The 19,335-nt window shown below is 50.6% G+C and overlaps 1 protein-coding gene and 3 non-coding genes across 5 annotated transcripts; all 4 read right to left on the bottom strand.

The window, feature by feature from the left end:
* Positions 1–1,047: 1,047 nt before the first annotated feature.
* TRNAP-UGG (transfer RNA proline (anticodon UGG)) lies at positions 1,048–1,119 on the bottom strand. The gene has a single exon. It is a non-coding gene; the product is annotated as a tRNA-Pro (tRNA).
* A 7,360-nt stretch (positions 1,120–8,479) lies between these two features.
* Positions 8,480–18,039, bottom strand: LOC136334634 (caspase-14-like). 2 transcript variants are annotated; one of them, XM_066275115.1, is made up of 11 exons: positions 17,763–18,039; positions 17,538–17,678; positions 17,259–17,454; positions 17,072–17,160; positions 16,152–16,262; positions 15,858–16,025; positions 15,087–15,309; positions 14,652–14,768; positions 14,179–14,253; positions 13,219–13,322; positions 8,480–8,653 (listed from the first exon to the last, which is right to left on the bottom strand). In XM_066275115.1, the coding sequence occupies exons 1-11, from the start codon at positions 17,835–17,837 to the stop codon at positions 8,645–8,647; spliced, it is 1,308 nt and encodes a 435-aa protein (XP_066131212.1). In that variant the 5' UTR covers positions 17,838–18,039; the 3' UTR covers positions 8,480–8,644. The 2 variants fall into 2 exon arrangements, with proteins under 2 accessions (XP_066131212.1, XP_066131211.1); XM_066275114.1 differs by lacking the exon at positions 8,480–8,653 and adding an exon at positions 11,129–12,663.
* Positions 10,079–10,151, bottom strand: TRNAR-CCU (transfer RNA arginine (anticodon CCU)). The gene has a single exon. It is a non-coding gene; the product is annotated as a tRNA-Arg (tRNA).
* On the bottom strand, positions 11,626–11,698 carry TRNAR-CCG (transfer RNA arginine (anticodon CCG)). The gene has a single exon. It is a non-coding gene; the product is annotated as a tRNA-Arg (tRNA).
* Positions 18,040–19,335: the final 1,296 nt, after the last annotated feature.

The raw sequence follows: 19,335 nt of genomic DNA on the forward strand, positions 1-19,335 counted from the left end.
TATTTTACACTTATTCATTTTAAAATTAAAAAAACATTTTATTGATTGAACTTTTAGGGACAGAGACAAGGGTAGAGGGAGAGAAAGAAGTATCAATTTGTTATTCCACTCATTCATGCCATCATTGGTTGATTCTTGTACATGCCCTGACCAAGAATCAAACCTGCAACTTTGGTGTATCAGGATGATTCTCTAACTGAGCTGCTCCGCCAGGGCCAGCCAGCTCTTTTATCTGGCTCTCACACTCGGGGTCACCTTCCAGAATCACCCCAAAGCCAGAAAACAACTCAAGACAGTACCTAAACCCAGAGCTGGCTGAAATTATTCAGGCTAGCCAGTCTGATCCCGTTTACCGCTGCCTCACCTGTTTCACCTTCCCTGGAGCCGCAATAAAGGCTCTGGCCCAGACTTGCCCTTCCCTCTCCCTCTGCCTCTTGATCAACTCGGGTGCTTCTCCTGCGGCCCCGTGAGGCTTGCCTCCCTCCTTCTGGGAACTTTCAGTAACAGGGCATCTTTTCAATGGCTGGATCTGCAGGGCTCACCATACCCGAATACCTATAATCATAAAACACTGCAGTTCTTTCGGCGTGAAGAAAAGACACCCGTGTCCACAGCGCAGCCTCGGAGGCCCGTGAGGACCCAGGGCCCCGGGTGGCCCTGACACTGAGGAATAGCCCCTCCCTCCCCATGCTCGTTCTCCCGCGGGGCTTCCTTCCTCCCGCTGGCTGTGGAAGGCCCTTGGACAGCCCCTCAAGAAGTGAAAAGACATTTGAAATGCGGGCTCTCCAAAGTTTGAATTTATAACTAACTTTTCACAACTAAATTAAAAATATATTCCCAATGTCGAGTGATATGGCCACTCCGGACCCTGAGACGCCTGGCACACATTGACCAGGTCTCCCGACCGCGGAGAAAGGCGTGGCCACGAGGGGTTTGTCCCCCTTTTAATCCCGGGAAGCAGGGTCTGACGCCTGTCCCCTGGGATTCCGCGGAGGAAAGAGAAGAAAAAGAGAAGGGAAAAAAAAAACAAAAACCCAGAAAAAAAGAGGGCTCGTCCGGGATTTGAACCCGGGACCTCTCGCACCCAAAGCGAGAATCATACCCCTAGACCAACGAGCCAGTACAGTGAAAGCTGCTGACGTTTGTCCTTGGAAGGCTGCGGCCGGGGCTCCGCCCTCTTGTCCTGCTCCAAGCCGGTTTCGCTGTCCCTGGAGAAGCGCGGAAGGAGGGTGGGGCGCGAAGGGTTCCTTTCGATTCCAGAAAGGGAGGAGGAGGTGCGCCCGGCCCGAACCGGAAGGAGGGCGGGGACCGCGGCCCACGATTACCCCCAGATACGCGGAACCTGACTGCCCCCCTACCGGCTGACGGCCACCAGCCACAAGTAACTGGATAAGGGGCGGATGACAAGGAGGAAGGCCGCGTGGCCTGGGTGAGTATGGAGGCCTCACATGGTGGACCTCACCCGGGAAATTTCACCCAACGTGGGTGTTGTAGTAGTATAATGTTATAGTAATTAAATATATAGAAATATTTTTTAAAATGGAAGATATGTAAAAGTAATTAAGATATATTAAAATTAATTAAGGAAATTAAAGTTGTGCCATCTGGATAGGAATTAATATAGTGTGTGCAGATGTGATAAACAGACTCTGACTTTCGAGCAGGGCCCAGTTAGTGTGTGTGTGTGTGAATGTGAAGTTATACATAGATAAGTGGCTTGATGTCATAACTCTGTAAGTTAACATAAACAAGAAACTTCCCTAGGAACATCTGAAAAGTGGCTTGATGTGACATCTCAGGAAATTAACATAAAAAGGACTTCCTGTGAGGAACTCCCAAAAAGGTGGTTTGAGGTGATAATCCTGTAGAGCAGGGGTAGTCAACCTTTTTACACCTACCGCCCACTTTTGTAGCTCTGTTAGTAGTAAAATTTTCTAACCGCCCACCGGTTCCACAGTAATGGTGATTTATAAAGTAGGGAAGTAACTTTACTTTATAAAATTTATAAAGCAGAGTTACAGCAAGTTAAAGCATATAATAATAATTACCAAGTACTTTATGTTGGACTTTCACTAAGTTTGGCAGAATAAATCTTTATAAAACAACTTACTATAGTTAAATCTATCTTTTTATTTATACTTTGGTTGCTCTGCTACCGCCCACCATGAAAGCTGGAATGCCCACTAGTGTGTGGTAGGGACCAGGTTGACCACCACTCCTGTAGATTGACACCTGTTAGAAGGCGTTGGCCAGAAAAGGTACTAAATCTGAGGGGCCCCCCTGCTGCGGTAGTCGCCCAACTCCAACGTGAACGTGGACTGTCTCCTCGCTGCTCTGAGCTCTGACCAAAGACAGCCGAGAGGAGCATGCCCACAGGGCCCCCTTAAACTGTCTGTACCCAGGCACACCAAAAGGATTTATGAGTAATAAATTGCCTGTGTGATTTTTTGCAACTAACTTGTGTGTCGTCTGGTGTTTTTCTTCCGGTGGCAGTTCGATTTGGCACTGATAAGCAGAATCCTCATAGCCGCCTCAAGAGTAGTCTCAAAGAGGCTGCTAGCCCTGCTGATAAGCAGAAGTGTCCCACTGCACGGGGAAGTCGAATCAGGGATGCCTGATTGACATAGAGCTTGGGCTCTACTGGGACAGTGGGACACAAGTTCAGGACCCTAAGAATGATGTTCTGTCCCCCCCACCCCCGCAACCACATGCCCAGGAGATCCTCAATCACTTTGGGGTCCCGCACTGACACTGGCGCTCCTGTCCTCAGCCGAATCCTTTCATGCCAGCCTCGGCCTCACAGCACCCTCACAGCTCCGGAACCCCCAGACAGGAATCAGATGGGGTGGAGGCGCACTTCTTCCCCAAAGGACAGCTGCTCCAACGCTCCAAACTTTTCTTTGCTCTAGCACTGACAAGGGATCCATCCTCCTCCTGGGATGGAAGGTCTTCTTGGCTTTTCCCCCAGTGAAGCCCTGAGCCTTCCTGATTTGCTTCATTCTGCCTGCCCCGAGAAAAGGCTGATAGTTTGAAAATGAGGGCGTCGGTGATTGGAATCCGGTATTTCCCCCTAAGTTCCCACCGCATTCCTTACTGGCCATGTCTAGTGACACTCGTCCCCATTCCCTTCCTTGCCGTCGCCTTTCTGGCTTTCTGGAGCTCCTGGAGCACAAAAGCCTAGGACAGCAGACAGAGGACCGACGGTTCCCTCTCTTCCTGCTGGAAATACCAGCAAATTCAGCGCTCGAAGGCCAAGGACGAAGTGTGCCTGGGATCCAGGGTGCCAGGATCTCTGCCAGTTTTAGGACAGCCAAGTTCTAGGCAGCTTCAACTAGCTCGTGGGGTGATGAACTCTCACAACAGTCTGACCTGCTTAGTAGAGCATGAGACCCTCACATTCCATGTCCTGGGTTTGAGCCTCACGGTGAGTGTGACTTTTGCCCCGATGGCTTTACAACTAAGCAGAGGTGATGGTTTGTAAGAACTAAACATCTTCCAAAGAAAGACCTGTTGCTTGTCAGAGAGGTCCACACGCAGGAGCTGACCTCCAAACTCACTAGAACAACTTGCTTTTGTCCATTCGTGTTTTATTATGTACTTTTTACAATTTTAGAAGTTGAAGTTGGTACAAAAGAGTCTGGAAACCTCTCAGAGGGGTTCCCCTTCTAGGGACTGAAATTCCCACCGTCCTAGAAGGCGCTAACCAGGCCAAGAATTACTGCCTAAAGCACTTAGACGGGAACCCATTACTTATGAGGTTGAGTCTCAGCTCTACACGCTAAACAAGAGCGACAATGTAGGACTTGGAAGTGGATTTTCTGCTAAAGGTAGAATCGCACTAACTCGGGGCCTGAGCAGTGACCTCGGTGGGGTACCATCTGCATCCCGGGGTACTCCCCACCCCAGGACTCTCACCTCCACAACACTGTGTGTCCCTACCCGCACCTGCCGTGGTTTTCTTCCTCGTGGGACAGAGATGTGACAGGAAAGGGAGTCCCTCACTGGAGTGTCCAGCCTTGTCCAAGCCCCTCTTCCTTTCTAAAGTAGAAAAAGGGGGGGAGGACCGTGGGATACTCCCAGTAAAGGTAGGTGTTGCAGTTCCACAAGAAGCCAGCAGTGAGGGAAGTGTGAGTGCCTTTCTGGGGGTGGGGTAGGGAGCTGAAAGGCTGGCAGCACTGGCTCGGCATCAGTGAGTCAAGATAGATGTCAGTCAGCTGGACATCCGGGTTCCCAGGGGTCCGTTTCTCCTGGTGCCTCTGCAGCCCTGGCACCTAACCAACCTCGGTTGTGGCTCTGTGTCAGAAAACCGAGGCTTCTGGGGTGGAGTGGGGTGGGGGGGCTGGGGAGCGAGTAGATGCTTCCTGGGTCCCTCTTGGTGTCGGGGCTAAGGCACTCCACTGGGCCTAGAGAGCCTGTATTTGTCAGGTTTCTCCATAGAGGGAATGGAAATTTCACTGACATGCACGTGTGCACATGTACACACACACACACACACACACACTGAAGTCTTGCTCCCCACTTGAGTTGGAAGACAATCAGAAGCAGAATTCCTTCCTCTCCGAGGGAACCTCAGTTTTTAAGACATTCCACTGATTGGATGAGGCTCACCGACAATATGGCAATATGGAAGGTACTCTGCTTTGCTTGTCTACTGATTTAAACGTTAATCGCACCTGACTAGGTGGTGGCACAGTGGATAGAGCGTCGGACTGCGATGCAGAGGACCCAAGTTCGAGACCGATGTCACCAGCTTGAGCGTGGGCTCATCTGGTTTGAGGAAAAGCCCACCAGCTTGAACCTAAGGTTACTGGCTCCAGCAAGGAGTTTCTGGGTCTGCTGAAGGCCCGCGGTCAAGGCACATATGAGAAAGCAATCAATGAACAACTAAGGTGTTGCAATGCGCAATGAAAAACTAATGATTGATGCTTCTCATCTCTCTCCGTTCCTGTCTGTCTGTCCCTGTCTGTCCCTCTCTCTGACTCACTCTCTGTCTCTGTAAAAAAATAAATAAGTAAAAATTAAAAAAAAAAACAAAAACCAAAAAAAACGTTAATCGCATCTAAAAAATACCTTCACAACAACATCTAGGCTGGTGTTTAACCAAACATCTGGGTACCATAACTTGACCAAATTGACAGAGAAAACCATTGCTGGTCCTATCAAGGGCTGAGCTTCTTTTTTTAATAATAGGAGACACAGGCACAGGGACAAAAGCTTACCTTCTACTTTGATGTGTCCCAGTATGTGCCAGACCAGAAAACAGACGCTCCTAAGCTTCTTGAAGATGCTGCTGCCTCCCCTCAACTGTGCATGTCTTCTTGCTTGGTAAATGGCACTTGCTCCAGGCATGGCCAAGATCCATAGTCAGCTGGTGGGTTTCTGCTCTGATACCAGAGGACCATTCTAGCATGCCTGTGTCTCTGTCCCTTCTGAATCCTTCCTTCACAGTGTGATATTTCTGGCACCTCTGCTCCATGTAATGTAGGCCATTGCATTGCTTTTCCCATGCTGCCATTAGCCACGCTGGCAGTGTATCATAACCGGTTTGAGGGACACCTGCCAGGATGTCACGGAAGAGTGTCTCATATTGATAATTGCTCCATTTTCCAGCTTTTTATTCTCCCCATCCTGATCCAGATCCAGAACCCTCAGGATCCACCCTGAGCAAACTTTCCTGATGACTTCGGACACGCTGTCCAGACCCTGCAGCTCCTTTGCTGTATAATTCTCCTCCCTTCAGCAGGCCCACTGCTTTCCTAACTGAGTCATGCTGAGATGTGACTCTAGTGTTTGGTCCCATGGCCTGGAGGGGAAACAGAAGCAGGTCCCTGAGGAGAGCAAACATGATCCTGTCTAAGGTACCCAACTCATTTGAGGTTTTCATAGTCTTCAGACAAGGGGGTGGAGGCCTGGGCCACTTGAGCGGGCCCAGAGAGTTCACGGGTCTCGATGTGTCTACCCAGATAGCCCATTCCAAGTCTCAGGGTCACGTCTTCATTATCAGCACCCTGACGTGGGCATAAGAGATTTACTGAGGTTGAGAATTCAACTTCTTCCTCAAGTTTTTCTACTGTCACACTGAGGCCTTGAGCCTGGTTTTCGGCTTCCCTGGCCTTTCAGCTGTAGGAGATGTGGGTTGATTCCAAAGCTGCCAGAATGACCTTGTGTTTTCACATTGCTTTGAATTGGTGATTAGTCAACCTGAACCTTTTATTCTTTTGTTTTGATTCATTAAAAACACTCACCAACAGCCACATAATTCCGCAGTCTACTGTATCATTGAAATGTCAGTCCATCCCAGTCGTACACGGGCAAAAGTCCAGGACGGCGCCAGCATGCCAGGGGCTCTATAAACTCTACTTACCATCAGTGATGTGGTTCTTAGTGCCAGGCGGTCAGCCAGTGACTCAACTTCCGAATCTGGTTCTTAGAATCTAGCTGCAATAGTTTCAGGACAAGTTTCCCGAAAGCAAGTCTGAGACAGGGACTTCTGTGCAGTCTGTTTATGAAGGGAACACAGGAGGCGTCTGAAAGGAGGGGGAGAGGCAGGGCAGGTGTGCCAGTGAGTACGCTCTTACTCTTCACTTCAACCTCACCCTTCTAGACCCTATTTAGGGAGACTCTACTTTTGCCAAGAGGAGAAACTAGAGAGACCAAAAGGCTGGAGGAGGAAGCAAGAACTCACTACCTCCTCTTTCCTGTGCCTATTGCCCCCCCCCCTACTTTTTTGTATCCATGCAGCAACAATTCATTCAGAATTGCAGCTGAATCCAGTTTGGAGGTTTCCCAGCACTCATAAAATCAGCATCATCACAGCTCAGATGAGATGTCAATGCGAGCTGACTGAGGTCCCTCCGTAGGGGTCTGCATTCCAGCTCTCTGCAGAGCCCAAAGACACCCAGGCTAGCTGAGTGGCACCTCTTTTTCAGAGATCTGCTTTTAAGCTCCCTACGACTGTCTCCAAGCTTCTTACACTTAATAATCTCACCTCTTCTCTTAGTCCCTCAGCCCTGTGGGTGGGAGCTGCTCTTTGTGTGTTCCCTTTCTGTTTCCAACAGAGCTATTCCGCTGCTGAGTAATTCTTATGATTTTTAGAAAGACCCGGAGAGGTAGGGAGAGAGAGAGGAGGAGGAAGGGAAGCATTTGTTGTTACACTCAGTTCTGCACTTTTTGTTGTTGCTGCTGCTGTTGCTGCTTCCCATGTGTGCCCTGACCAGGATCCAACCTGCAACCTTGTTGTTTCGGGACAATGTTCTTAACTGATTGAACTAACTGGCCAGGGCCAAAAGTTTGTAGCTTTTAGTAACCTCTCCCCACGTTCCTTACCCACCTTTGGGTGAGTTTTCTGACTGCTCATGAACCCTGGTTCGGTCATGAACTTGGGCTTGAATGCAGTGCTTATCTCCTTGCCAACAGGAAATGAGATATTGATCATTTATGGCACACAGTTGGCATTATGATCAAGCTACATGTCACCTGGTTAATAATGACAAAGTGCCGACTTAAGTAAGTGTTCTGGCGGACCACGTGGCTACTGCTCTCGACTATTATGAAAGTAAAGGTGACTACAAGGACTGTGGCATGGAAATAAATGATTCTTTCTTATAGAAAGAAAATGACAAGGTCAGGCCTTTACACTTTCAGCCTAAGTCATGTTCAGAGACAGGGACATTTTATGGCAGCTATAAAACAATCTTATAGCTGCAGGGTTGATAGTATTAGAAATCCCGTTCATAACTGAATTATACATGTTGCAGAATGACAATGTAAGTGGAGTTCACAGCCTCGGGAAACCTTTTGTGTTGAAGAAATGACACTGATTATGAAGGAGTGGAACTAAAGTCTTGGGGACATCTGGGTGGGCTCAGATAAGGTTGAGAATCTTGAACCAACCCCTGGAGCAGCCCATCCTCTGATATCCGAAGAGAGCAGCTTTTCTGAGTTTGACTATCCTATAATAATCCTATAATAATCCCAAATAGAAAGGGTGTCTTGCAAGGGAATGCCAGTTCTCCTCAAAGTCCACACCAACCACCCTAGTTCCCACCTGCCCCATAACTAGTCAGATCAACATGCTGCAGGAAGTATGTACAAATGCTAACCCAGGAGCAAACAGCTTATATGTCAAAATAATTGTGAGTTTTGTTCGTTTGTGCCAGCAGAAACCTGGGGAATATGTATGGAAATGGATCTAAGGGTGTTCGAATAAGGAGGCTGGGATATGATTTTGCATCTGGTGAATTTATTGATCTGGGTATGTTTTCCAGAAAGCCTGTATTTCACACATTATCTCTGCAGCTGAATGTGGTTCTGGCAGGTTTCTTGCTTGGTTGTCTGAATTCAGGGGTGGCCTGTGTTTAATGAGACTAAGGTACAAGAGCTACGTGCCCTGGAGTCCCAGCCAGTAATTAGCCCCGTTCTGCAGTCACCCGCTTCTGTCCTTTCAACATGACAGATGCCTCTGTGTCCTTCACCAAGGACTTCCCTCCAGGTGGAGTGGCTGCGACGATCTCCAAGACGATGGCAATACCCATCGAGAGGGTCCAGCTGCAGGTGTAGCATGCCAGCAAGCAAATCCCCACAGATGTCAAATCATCACATTGTACACCTTCAAGATATATCATTCTTCTTTGTAAAGTGTACCTCAATAAAGCTGGAAAAAACATAATGGGTGAATGGAGGCATAGACAAAAGAAGCTTATCCATCAGTTGATAATGGCTTAACCTGGGGGACATGACGGCACATTACACAATTTTCTGTGTTTTACTGAATGTCTGAAATAGTCCATGATAAAGTTTTCTTTTTTCTAATTTATGCAATCTGTCCTGAAGGTAAAAGTCTCCCAAACTACAGGACATGATATAGAATAAGATCAGAAGCCTCCTGAATATATTACATGTACAGGAGATGACCACTGGAGCTTTTGTCTTACACATACATATAAAAACATAGTTCTCTTTTGCCTTTAAAACCATGAATGGACTCCTCTGTTCCACTAGCTCTGGCCTTACTTCTTCCACTTTCACACATTTACCACAGCCAAGTTAATGAACACATCTATCAGCTCACAGTTACCTTTTTTGTGTATGAGAGAATGCTTAGGATCTATTCTTGTATCAAATTTCAAGTATGCAACACAGTATTATTAACTATAGTCACCACCTAGCTCATTATAAAGCAAACCAGTTGTCATATAATTTAATCTCTAAATAATTGGGTGTGTTTATAAAATATAAAGGCTTTTAAAAATATATGTGGCCTTGGCCAGGTTGCTCAGTTGGTTAGAGCTTTGTCCCAATATGCCAAGGTTGTGGGTTCCATCCCCAGTCAGGGCACATACAAGACTCAACCAATGATACATACATAAGTGGAACTACAATAACTGGTACAACAAATTGTTCCAGAGAGCAATTGTTTCTCTCTTGCTCTCTCTTCCTCTTTCTCTACAAAATCAATAAATATTATATATATCTATATCTATATCTATATCTATATATATATCTCCACACTACAATTAATACACCTGGAAAAATAAACAATTATTCCTTTATCATTAAGTAGAACGGATGAGTATTAAAATATTATATTTAGAGGTCTGCATTCCAGCTCTCTTCTGAGCCCAAAGACACCCATGCTAGCTAAGTGGCACCTCTTTTTTAGAGATCTGCTTTTAAGCTTCCTACGACCTTCTCCAAGCTTTTTACACCTAATAATCTCACCTCTTCCCTTAGTCCCTCAGCCCTGTGGGTGGGAGCTGCTCTCTGTGTTCCCTTTCTGTTTCCAACAGAGCTATTCCACCACTGGTAATTCTTATTGATTTTTAGAAAGACAGAGAGGTAGGGGGAGAGGGGAGGAGGAAAGGAAGCATTTGTTTTTACACTCAGTTCTGTACTTTTTGTTGTTGCTGAACTTTCGTTATGAAAGCATGCAACCCTTGCCAGAAAATAAGAAATCTCTAACATTATGAGAAAATGAAGACTCATCAACTTTAGCTGAAATCCGGATGCGTCTGACTAACTTTCAGGAACCTCTGTTCACCTTTCAAGTATGGAGGGTGTCTAAAACTCGGCCTTTTCCTACCCCGGGTGGGACTCGAACCCACAATCCCTGGCTTAGGAGGCCAATGCCTTATCCATTAGGCCACCGGGGCTGATGGAAAAGACACTGCAGTAGTCTTAAACCAGTCTCTCAATCATCTCCTCGTGTTTCCTGCAGGTTAGGCACGGTCTCCGGGTTGCATTCTAGCCTTTCTCCAGCCCCTCTACCACTCGGATCTTTTCTGCCCCCGAGCATCCTCGGATAAGAAGAGACCGTGCACATGAGGACAAAGTCCAAAGACCTGGGACGGCAGGCGTTAACTCAGCCCGCTGAATTGGGATACGATCCTCATTTAGGGTGCAAGAAGTCAGGCGATCAATCCCAAAAGAACCTTTTCGCGGTCTTTTTAGGAGAATCCGGGTCCCGGATAACTAACAGCAGAGAGGCATTGACTAACGCAAACTAGAAGAGCCAGGGGGAGGGGGACCAGCGGGAGTTCGGGAAAAGTGCAGGTCCTGTCTCCAGACTACTCCCCACATTTCCCTAGACCCAAAGTGCTCCCTGGACCCAGATCTCCACGGTTTTTAGCGGAGCTCAATGGCTTTAGGTCTTTTTCAAGACCCTTTATAATGGCTCTGTATCTGCCAGCTAGCTCAGTCACACAGAACGTGAGACTCGAATATCATCAGAGAACCCAGTGTTTACTTTTCTACCATAAAAGATGAGAGTTCTTCCCCATCTTTAAAGTATTTTATCTTAATGACGTTTTCTTCTTTATATTTATGAGCCCTCAATAAACCTCTGTCTGAAACATCACCCAAACGATCAAACAGAAAGTGACACTCTGCGTGACACCCAGTCCGCTGCGCCGACCAACCGGGGTGCCATTCTTCCAGCGTTTATCTTGGTGGTGGGGGGGGGGGGGAGGTCCCATTACCTTGGTCATTCGCTTAGATAGAATCCCTTGAAAAAAACCCGGTTCCTCAGGGAGAGACATTTTTCATGGGTAAAGTAATGACTCAGTCCTGGGCATACTCTTCATATTTAAATTTTAAATGTACATTCACATAGTAATTTAAGGATACACACTCAGTGCAAGAAATGGAAATAATTAGATTTTTAAAAACATTTTTATTGTGATACTTGTCATTTTAACCATTTAAAAATGTAATTCAGTGGCATCAGTTACATTTATTCACAATATTGTGCAACCGTTACCACTGTTTCCAAACCCTTTTCATCCCAATAATCTCTTATATTTTAAAATGTTCCCTTGGCCACAGTCCAACCTCTTGTCTGTCAGTTTTCTCCATCTAAACTGTATTTCACGTAACCAATTCCCAGTGGGCTCAAGAGACCCCGGACCGGTGGATTCAGAGCCCGCAGTCTGGTTGCGTCCCGCAAGCGTTGGTCCCCGCAGTGCCCTAGGTGTTGCCACGGGTGCACCCCTGGCCCTCCGTCCCGAGTTTGTGCGAAAGAGGCGGCAGGGAGGGCGGCCGGCATTGCCCAGGGTCCTAGGCCAGCGTAGGGAGGCGTTCCGAAAGGCGGAAAATATTAAGCAGAGAGAGAAAAACCATCCTACGCAGCGACCACGAAGGGACTTGAACCCTCAATCTTCTGATCCGGAATCAGACGCCTTATCCATTAGGCCACGCGGCCCCATGAAACAGGGATCTACAACGATTTTCATAAAGCTTCTCTAGGCGCCTGCGCGGCGTACATTAATGGGAGTGCTCAGAGTAAATGGGAGCTCTGCCTCGCCATCCCCTCGGGCTCTTTGTGGGCGGGGCTCGGATCTGGGCTTCTCCAAGTTCTTTAGCGCAGACCACTTCGCGGGGACCGCTTGCGCAGTCCTGTTGCGAATTTGAGCCCTGGTCGGGCCTCCCAGACCCCCTCCTGCCCGGAAAGGTTCCTTCCGATCTCTTTCCTCACGCTCTCCCGGTCGGAGTTGGGTCAAGAAGTGCCCACTGCTGCACCCACCGTTGTGTTTTTCCCATCACCGCACCGCTAAACCTGCAATGCTTTGTTCCAATCCTGTGGCACCAGACTGGACTTTGACAGTCGTGAAGGCAGAGGCCAAGTGTCCTTCCTGCTTTTCCACGGCTCATGTGCAGATAGGGCACGTGGGCTGGGAGAGAGATAGGTACCCCAAGCTGCCACTTCTCAGGACATCCAGCCCAGCCTAGCCCATGTTGGGTTCCTTAGTCTCGGATGCTGCCCAGCGCCATTCAATGCAGGCCCGACATCTGGTTCCCAGGGGCAAAAATGTGTCCTTATGAAGTGCCAGGCACTTCTCATACATTATCCCACTTATTGTGGCACATCGCTGAGAGCAGGCACTATTCACGTGTGCAGCGATCACCAACAGATGTTTATTGCATGTCACTGAGCCCAGCGCTCTGCTGTGCTGCTCCGTTTATAGGTGAGAGAACTGAGGAGTGGGTGGAGTCAGCAGTGGCACTAGGGTGTGGCCACCTGCTGTCAGCACCACTGCGGGGCTGCGGGCCAAGTCAGGCCTGCAGGCAGAGCCGGCGCCTCAGTGAGCTGCGGATCTCCAGGCAGGACTTGTGGCGCTCGGCACAGTCAGGACCCAGCACATCCAGCTCACACACCTGACGATTGACCTGCAAGGACCACGCCCAGCCTGGCACCCAGCTTATTTATTGTGAGGCTTAAATTTTGAATTCTGCCTTGATATCTTTGGGCCCCAAAGGACTAGCCATGAGTCCCCCTGCTCTTGTCAGCTATGCCCCCCAGCCAGCAGGAAAGGCTCACTCCCCACTCAGCTAGTTCCCCCACCAGCCAGGTCAGCTGTACTCCACCTGGGGCCTCCAAATGAGGGGCATCCGTTAGGTCCCCTTGTGGAACTATTCAAACAAGCCAATCACATCCTCCTGCAGGAATCAGGAGGCGCTCCAACCCCTGTTACTACCAAGCAAGCAGCCCACAGCCCCTGCTGGGTCACCCTGTTCCTGAGTGTAACCCACGTGGCCCTGCCTGGTGTAAGGTGTATTCTCGCCTGGCTGTGAGTACATGACTAATAATAACTGCTGTGGGTGTCATGTTTTCAAACATTCCATATTATTGAGGGTCAGTGTATAGGAGGTGATCAGAAAACCAGGGAGAAGAACGTAACTAGCCCCTTGTCCCCTGTCCCCAACTCGCACCTCCCAACATACCTCAGTCAGCAGCTCCAGGAGGTCTCCCCCGGGGGCAGCTCTGAGGACCTTCACTAGCGTCTGGATAAAGTCTGAACCCTTCTCATCCCGATAGGCTACACAGCCTAGGCCAGAGAACCAAAGCCAGAGCATTAGTCACAGGCTGACCAACTGCCTTCCAATCCCCAGGGGTCTACGGATGGTGGAAGTGGGGCACGTAGCCAGGACCCCATCGAATAGGAAAGGGAATAGGGCAGGGAGCAGGAACTTCTTATTTCTGGAACAAGTTGTTGCTTGATATTTATGGAGTGACTATACAATGGACTCAATATCACACAAACATTCATTGTGAATGCACTATGTGCTAGGCTCTGGGCAGGACCCTGAGGCAGGCAGAACTGCCCTGCTCTCATAAAACTTACAGCTTGGGCCCTGGCTGGTTGGCTCAGTGGTAGAGTGTCAGCCTGGCATGTGGAAGTCCCAGGTTTGATTCCCAGTCAGGGCACACAGGATAAGCACCCATCTGCTTCTCCACCCTTCCTCCTCTCCTTTCTCTCTACCTCTCTCTTCCCCTCCCACAGCCAATGCTCCATTGGAGCAGAGTTGGCCAGGGCACTGAGGAAGGTTCCATGGCCTCCACCTCAGGCACTAGAATGTCTCCGGTTGCAGCGGAGCAACACCCCAGACAGGCAGAGCATTGCCCCCTAGCGGACTTGCTGGGTGGATCCCGGTCGGGTGCATGCAGGAGTCTGCCTCTCTGTCTCCCCACTTCTCACTTCAGAAAACAAACAAAAGATGTGGCACAGTCAGCCCAACTCACATGCTCACCAGCGTTACAATTAGTATAAATAATAAACATAAAACAAAATGGCCTAATTGCAACCAGATGGGTGCCCCTGTGCCACAAATGCCAAGCCCCCACTAAAGCCACGCCAGACCTCCAGCCAGGAGGCTGGGCTTCTTGATGATCCATCCCCTTACCCTCGGCAGCTGCATAGACCATTAGAAGGTCTGCTTGGTCACAGCTTCCTGTAGTGGAGCCTCTGGAGGAGCTGCCTGTAAGGGGGATCAAGGCCATTTACCCAGCATTCTGGGACTCCACCAGCCCCAGGGTCTCCCTGAGCCTGGCCAAGTCCGCACAAGGCAGTGGAAAGAGTGCAGAGCAGACAAGACAGATCAGAGCTCAAATCTCAGCCCTGCCACTTACCAGCTGGGTGACTTCATAAAAGCTATCTCACCTCCTGACTCCAGGGTTGTTTCAAGGCTCAAGTAGGGGAAAGCCCTTGATTTTCAAAGCCTTTTGTGGTTTAAAACAATTTTTCTTCCCATCCTCTTGTCAGAGAGAGGACTGAGGGGGCAGCAGGACCCCAACTCAGAGCCCTGGAGAAGTGCTGTGGGCAGCTCTCCCCCACCACCCCTGCCAAGCCCAGGACCCTGAAGGAAGGCAGATCTACCTTGGGCGTCTGCATAGATCTGGAGGACGTCCGCGTGAGAGGGGGTGGCTGGCGGTGCCCGCAGCCAGCGCCAGTACCAGGGGAGAGCTGTGGGCCCCATGCCGGCATCCCTGTGGCCTGGGGAAGGAGAGGACAGGCAGGTCTTTTCATTCAGCAGACACCTGGGGGTGCCTCCCGTGGCCAAGACCCCAGCCCCCCGAACTCCAGTGCAGACCTGCCAGGCTGGAAACATTCAGAGCACCGAATAAAAAGTGCTGAGGGTGAAGTGCTCAAGATCATGGACTTGACCTCTAGGAGACGCTGGGAGAGGAGGCAGAAAAAGGGCTCAGGCTCCCTGGAGGAGGGGGGCTGGCTGAGGAAATCTAGGGCAGGAGGAGCCAGGCTGGAGCCTAGGACCCAGCTGAGTCTCTAGGGAGGGCCCTGGACTCCACTCACCCCCACGGCAAGCCTGAAGCAGGAAGATCTTGGGGCAGCCCTGCAGGGCCCTGCAGCGGCTCAGCTCCTGCACCAGTGCCTCTGGCTGGACCTCCTTCCCATCAGCCCCCAGCAGCTGCCCCTGAGGCCCCCCGTGAGCCATCAGGGCCACAAGGGCACAGCTCACGGGGCTCCTGAGGGTGTCCAGCTGCCCCTGGAACTGGGCCAGCTCCTCCTGGAAAGCCTGTAGCGAGAACAAGCCTGAGGGTAGGGCCAGGGCCATGGCTTTCCCAGTATTTGATGACCTTCCAGGCAGGTTTCTCCAGCCCCCACCCACTCTACCTCCCACCCCCTGCCAGCCTCAGGACCAGGAAGGAAGTCCTTCTAACCCCTGCTGCAAGGGCTGGCATGGCCTCATTGGCAGTGACAGGTGGTTGTTTCTACAGCTCGTTCTCTAGTGCCAACAAGTTTAAAGGCATGAGGGAAGGACACTGAGCTGATGGCTTTCTGGGAAGGAAACTGAGACCCTTCCAGGAAAAGCCTGATGGTCCAACTGTGGCCTTGAGCAGGATGGCAGAGCAACAGTCAGCCTAAGAAGCCACAGGAGCCTGGAGAACGGGCTTCCGGAGAGGCAGGGAAGTGGATTCCCAATGCAGGCAGCAAGGGTGGAGGCTAGAATTGGGGTGCACTTCTGGCCCACAATGGGTGAGAGGCTCAGGATGGAGTCCTCAGGGTGCTAGGAGGAGGTGTCCTTCTTTAGAGCACCATCAGAAGTTCTGGGGTTCCCCTCACCTGGGCTGTAGGATCTGTCTTCAGGGTGGTCTTGAAGCCCAGGTTCTGACACAGGCCCCCCAGTGCCTCCACATCATGCTGGGCCCCAGGCCGGTCCTGGATCACAGCTAGGAGGAGGGCAGCCCTGTCCCTAGACAGGTCGTACTGAGCGCCGGGGCTGGGTTCTGGCTATAAACAAGTTAAGGTGCACTGAAGGTCTGAGGACCTTCTAGCTCCTTGCCTCTCCCACACTGAGTCTCCCTGAACCCCTGTCCCACCTGCCAGGTGGTTGGACACTCCATCCTTCCCCCTTACCTCAGTTTCCCAGGGCTCCACGTGCCCCAGGCACAATGCCCCCCGCAAGGAGCTCCGAAGGACTGGGCAGCAGGTGGCCCCTGAGGACTCGTCAGCTGTCCTACAGAAGACCTGGGAGAACAGGAGCAGAGGACTGTCAGAGGGCTGTCCCACGGGGGCATGGTGGGAGGAGAGCCAGGACCCTGGCTCCAAGGAAAGACTCAGCCACACTCATAACTACTGCAGCCTCTTTGGGGCCCTCTGCCAGATGGAGGGAGGAGGAGACAAATGAAAGAGGGAAGGATGGAAAGGGGGTTCTGTTTCAGGCTCAAGGTCATAGGCTTCCCTGGACATGGATTATACAGTGACCATACCTTGCAGGGGAAGACACCAGGCTGAGGAGAGTGGTGGAGCAAAGCCAGGGCCCACCCCTCACCTGCAGGACCACCCAGTGCCACATAACCATCCAGTGAGACCTTTGGGTGTTGGAACCAGACCTGAGTCATTCCCACCCCTGCCCTCCAGGGACCTGCACTCTGATGAAATCGTCATTAACTGGATGAGTGTAAACTGGGGTGGGCAGATGTACGTATAAGCATGACTCAGGGAGCGTGAGGAAGAGTGTTATCGGCAGCCTGGACTGCGTGGGGCTGACCAGGACAACAGGAGGGGCACGGCAAGCAGAGCGAGCAGCTGGGGCAAAGGCGTGGAGACCTGAAGATGTTGGAGTGTCTGGGGGATCCTGAGTGGGTAGGAGGAGGGCTGTGGGTAGAGGGTTGGAGGCGAGACTGCAAGGCTGACACCACGTGTGTAGACAATGAATTGTAGAGTGGTATTGTAGAATGAATGGGTGGGAAGCATGTGAATGAATCTGTGTGACAGGCCCAGGGGAAGCGACTGGTGTAGCGCCCTTCCTGTGATTCGCCATCTAGGGTCCCCACCTCTGTCAGCAGCTGCAGCAGGGACCAGTGAGGATGGCGGCCACAGAGTTCACCCAGGCCCGTGAGAAAGGCTCCAGTCGTGGGGGCAGCTGTGTGGAAAAGCACAGTGTTGGTCTGGAGGGAAGATCTTGGCCTCCGACCCCTGACCTTCCCTGGCCACAGTGGGGGTCCCTGCCCGGCCACTCACCCCCAGGAGCACTAGAGAGCAGCAGGAAGACTTTGGGGCAGCCCCGCAGGGCCTCACAGTCACTCAGCTCCCGGACCAACTTCTGTGGCTGCCGCAGCTGCCCCCTGGGGGCCACCAAAGCCACCAGGACACAGCCCAGAGGAGCCCCGTGGGCATCCAGCTGCTCCCGGAACCCAGTCAGCTCCTCCAGGAAGTCCTAGGGCAGGAGCAAAGGCAGGCCTGGTCCGGGGAGGCCCCGGCGGGGCTGAGCATAGAGGCAGCAAACAGGCGAGGGCTTACCTGGACCAGGGCCTCCCTCCGCTGGCAGCTCTCAAAGCCCAAGGTCTGGAACACACCCTCCAGGGCAGCCACTGTAGAGATGGACACCTCAGGGCTGCTGAGTGTCAGGGCCACCCTTGGACCCTGCACATTGTACTTCCCCTGGGGAGGCAAGTCCAGAGTTGGGCTGGATAGGGCTCAGCGAGAAGCCAAAAGTGGGTTGGGACCGGCAGTGCCTCCCGATACCTTTCTTCCCAGGCTATCTTGAGCATCGGCCATCTGTGCTGCCATCCGCAGTGTCCCAGACACCAGGAAGGCCATGTGTGCCAGGTGGCTGCTTCCTCTGAGCACAGAACTGCCCCAGCACCAATGCCCTCTGTTGCAATCCTTGCCCTCTCCCAGGTCTCTGACCTATCGGCTGTTTATGAGCTGAGCGGACTCTGCGCCCTCTCTTGGAACTTGGGTCCTGGGCCTCACTCCTTGCTGTTTCCTAGGCGCAGCGGGCTACTTCCTGGCTGGCACTGATATGCCCCTGCCTGAGCCAGGAGCCTGTGCAATCCTATTCTTAGCTCCTAGGCCACCTCTTATCTGATCTCGTTACACCCGAGCGTCTCCTTCTGAGCCAGCCATCAGCATCAAAGAAGTTGGTGCACTGCTCCTGCCACCTGTCACCCACGTTCAGTGAAGGAAGGTGCTCAGTGGTGGGATTCAGCCGGTTCGCACCGGTTCGGCAGAACTGATACCTAATTTTTTGTTGAGTTTGGTGAACCGGTTGTTAAAATGGCATTTGTAATCAGGGTTCTCTCTAAGGTGGGCGCCTGGGCAGCTACCCAATGTGGAAATCGTAAATTTGCATTCCTTAACGTTCATCTGCGCAACAGTGTACTCTAAGCGCCCATAGTAATGTTCATTCTGTCCATAGGTGAAAAAAAATTTCATGAAACAATGCTTGTAATATTTATTCATTTCATAAAACTCATTATACCTTTGTTGAAATACTTACATTTTAATTCCCTCACGTTTGTTACTTCAGTAAACAAACATACAACATAAAGAGAAAAAGTGCCAAACAACCAGGGGGACAAGCTTTCATTTGTTTCAGCTTTGTGGGGTTTTTTGTTTTTGTTTTTGGTGTTTTTTTTTTTAGCAGAGACAGAGAGAATCAGAGAGAGAGACAGACAGGGACAGACAGACAGGAAGGGAGAGAGATCAGAAACATCAATTCTTCTTTGCAGTTCCTTAGTTGTTCATTGATTGATTTCTCATATGTGCCTTGACTGGGGGGCTACAACAGACTGAGTGACCCCTTGCTCAAGCCAGCGACCTTTGGCTCAAGCTGGTGAGCCTTGCTCAAACCAGATGAGCCTGCGCTCAAGCTGGCGACCCCGGGGTCTCGAACCTGGGTCCTCCACATCCCAGTCCAAGCTCTATCCACTGTGCCACCATCTGGTCAGGCTCAGCTTTGTGTTATGCCCAAAATTCCCCCAGAGATATTATGAGTGTGGTGGTGCTTCCTGAATGGTAAAGCCAATAGGAAGCTAGGACACAATGAACCAACAGAAATATAGATTTCCAGAGTTATCTTATTGCCCATTTTGGAAGCCGTGGAAGAATGCTCACAACTTTCCCATGACAAACAGGTCTGTCATACACATTATTTGATCGTATTTAATCTGTATAGCCTATGCCATTTATTAATTCAGCCTAGAAATTTTCATTTAGTATTGAGAAAATGAAGAAAATGTATGTTCTAACTGATGTTTATCATTAGTATGAGCACAATGCTTTGTTTATAAAAGTCTCTGATATGGTCACACAT

Source organism: Saccopteryx bilineata, chromosome 4, assembly GCF_036850765.1.
Source record: "Saccopteryx bilineata isolate mSacBil1 chromosome 4, mSacBil1_pri_phased_curated, whole genome shotgun sequence".
Lineage (NCBI taxonomy): Eukaryota > Metazoa > Chordata > Mammalia > Chiroptera > Emballonuridae > Saccopteryx > Saccopteryx bilineata.

What these genes read in the sequence shown, in the direction of transcription:
- LOC136334634 (XM_066275114.1), bottom strand. Translation starts at nt 17,837, where the DNA reads ATGGCCTTCCTGGTGTCTGGGACACTGCGGATGGCAGCACAGATGGCC. An exon ending in AGACAGATCCTACAGCCCAG is followed by an intron (nt 15,310 to 15,857) that starts GTGAGGGGAACC and finishes TTCTCGCTACAG; the next exon opens with GCTTTCCAGGAGGAGCTGGC. An exon ending in TCCTGGAGCTGCTGACTGAG is followed by an intron (nt 12,664 to 13,218) that starts GTATGTTGGGAG and finishes TGGTCCTTGCAG; the next exon opens with GTCAATCGTCAGGTGTGTGA.